Source organism: Eufriesea mexicana, unplaced genomic scaffold (genome assembly GCF_001483705.2).
Source record: "Eufriesea mexicana isolate 0111107269 unplaced genomic scaffold, ASM148370v2 scaffold474474812, whole genome shotgun sequence".
NCBI lineage: Eukaryota > Metazoa > Arthropoda > Insecta > Hymenoptera > Apidae > Eufriesea > Eufriesea mexicana.
Genome location: NW_016907966.1, coordinates 586,855 through 589,329, shown reverse-complemented (window position 1 = coordinate 589,329; position 2,475 = coordinate 586,855). Strand labels below are relative to the sequence as shown.

Below are 2,475 nucleotides of genomic sequence, written 5' to 3'. Positions count from 1 at the left end.
TAGATATAATATTATATAATATTAATATCATATTATTATATTACAATATATAATATTGCATTATATTAATATTTATTTTTCCATTTAACAAAGACAGTCTAACAAATATAATAATACCTAAAACAATTTTCCTAACTCCACGTGTAAACTCTCAAACACGATTTTTTTTTCTTTTTCACTTTCTTTCATTTGTTTCTTTTATTGTATATTAATATTTTATAGATTATAGTTTCCTTGTTTAAAAAAATTATTTGCAAAATGTTCCTGTTCAATGAACTGCAAAATTTCTTGGAAGCTCGTATAACAAGAAAGAATTCTCCATTTCCCTTCGTAGTACAACATAAAACACGAGAAAATGACAATTTAAGCGAGACTCCTGTATAATTAAACGTGCGCCCTTTGACAGCTTGCCACTGCAGCGCTGCTTATCTACAGCGGCTTTGCCGCGCTTTATTACGCCAAGGTGAATCCCCCAGCGACGGACGACGAGTTCGACGACATCTTGCGTCGTCGACGGAAACGACGAGCGCTGTCCATCTTCCCACGTGACAGAGCGTTCTGCGGTCTGGACAGCGCCACCTTTCAGAGGATAATCGACGCGGTTGCCACAGAAATACACTGACAAGTGATTGTCCCTGTACTTTTTCACGTCGAAAATGGAATTATATTGTTGCTGGTAAAAATGAATTTTTGCTGGTAAAAATTATTCGAATTTTTTGAAATCGCGTGTTTTGCGAAATTGAATCTTCCTAGTTCAATCTGGAAAGTCGAAATACGGTCTTTGTGGTCACTATGCTGCGTAACTGGATGTAATAAAAGAGTATTTCCTTGTAATTTCTGATTGTGTTCGTAATTAATTTATGTTAACTAGGGGTTAGTTGTTATAACTTGTACATACGTGTAACAATTGTACAGGGTGATTCACGAAGATGGGATTGATTATGTTTCTTTTTCAACTGTATGGAGAGAATTTTCTTTTTTTTCATAGATACAGTTTTCACAATCTCTTTTGTGAAAAGGAGTTGTAAACGAAACAAAAATTATGTTTCTAAATAATTATCTCCTAATTATAATTAAGAAGGAAATGTGATTTGTTCCAGTTGCCTGAATCATCTTGCATGTATCATGTAATTAATGTAGTTTTATACATTGCGTGTACGTAGATCAGATTTCTATTATATTCAGGTAGCAATTAAGCATGTACTATAAGAATAATGATGTGTAAAATTGAAACACCATAGGCAAGACAATTTTTTAGGCAATTATTAATTAATTAGGCAAGAAAAAGTTATTTTTTAAAATGAAGATATCGTTGTAGAATAATTTAATTTATTTGAAAGTGTGAAAAAAGTAGAATATTCCAGTTTTACCATTTTTGCAAACAAAAGAGTCACAACTTCCAATATAAAACAGAATACTTAAATTCGGACTACATGAATTTTCAAAACACAATTATAACAATCTTTTTGTTAAATTATACTTACATATTAGGTATGTTATATGTAGTCTACATTAAGAAATCAAATTGTACACCCAAACAAATTTTCAGGCAGGATTCTTCTTATACTCCTAACCTATTTCATAATTTTATTTATTTATTTATTCAATATATATTGTATAGTTGCCTCATAACTAACAGAGAGAGTAATTCTACGAGAAAAAATGAAATATATATTTAGTTGTTATTTGATAATAATAATTGTAAATTATTGTATATTATTATCATGTTTAATTACATTTCCTTTAATAACGTCGAATAATCTGCAACGCCATCTTGAATTAGCGAAAGTGCTGCCACTCGCGCTGAACTCGACTATATCAATCTGTACTCATACTTTCTTCTTCAACTAGACACTCAAAACTAATCAAAAATATCAATTAAAGGTAACAGATAACACATTAGATAAAAGATTCAAATCACTGAAGATAAACTAAATATCAATTTCAACTATACACTCAAATTTAAAAATGACAATATTGATAATTAAATAGAGAATTACAATATTCTCTGAAACTTTTTAAACATCTAAAAACTTTTTTAACTATTCAACATGAAAACATCATGCCCCATTTCTCTTTTTATCTTGAAAAGCTATAAAATACATTTAATCCAGAGAAAAAAAAAATTATTAAAACATTATTTCAATATATTTTAGTGTCCTATATGTATCTGCTAAGTAAAATTTTATGAAAACCACATAAAAATTGCAACTTAAAGACAAATCTTTTTTCCCATCCCTATTACACAAACCTACAATCTACTGATGAGACCAAAAGATTCTAATCTAGAATATTTACTTAATTTCAATATTATATTACACATATATAATATATATAATTTCAACATAATATTATACATATACACTGTATATAATTTCAATATAATATTACACATATATAATATATACAATTTCAATATAATATTACACACATATAACATATATAATTTCAAAATAATATTACATATATGTAATA

General features: G+C 28.2%; 1 protein-coding gene across 1 annotated transcript in view; it reads left to right on the top strand.

The window, feature by feature from the left end:
- The window catches only part of LOC108548795 (uncharacterized), a 4,020-nt gene extending 3,398 nt beyond the window's left edge, over nucleotides 1-622 (top strand). The window contains exon 4 of the mRNA XM_017901920.1: nucleotides 407-622. Coding sequence (XP_017757409.1) covers nucleotides 407-622 — 216 coding nt within the window. The remainder of the gene's footprint in view (nucleotides 1-406) is intronic.
- The last annotated feature ends 1,853 nt before the right edge of the window (nucleotides 623-2,475 follow it).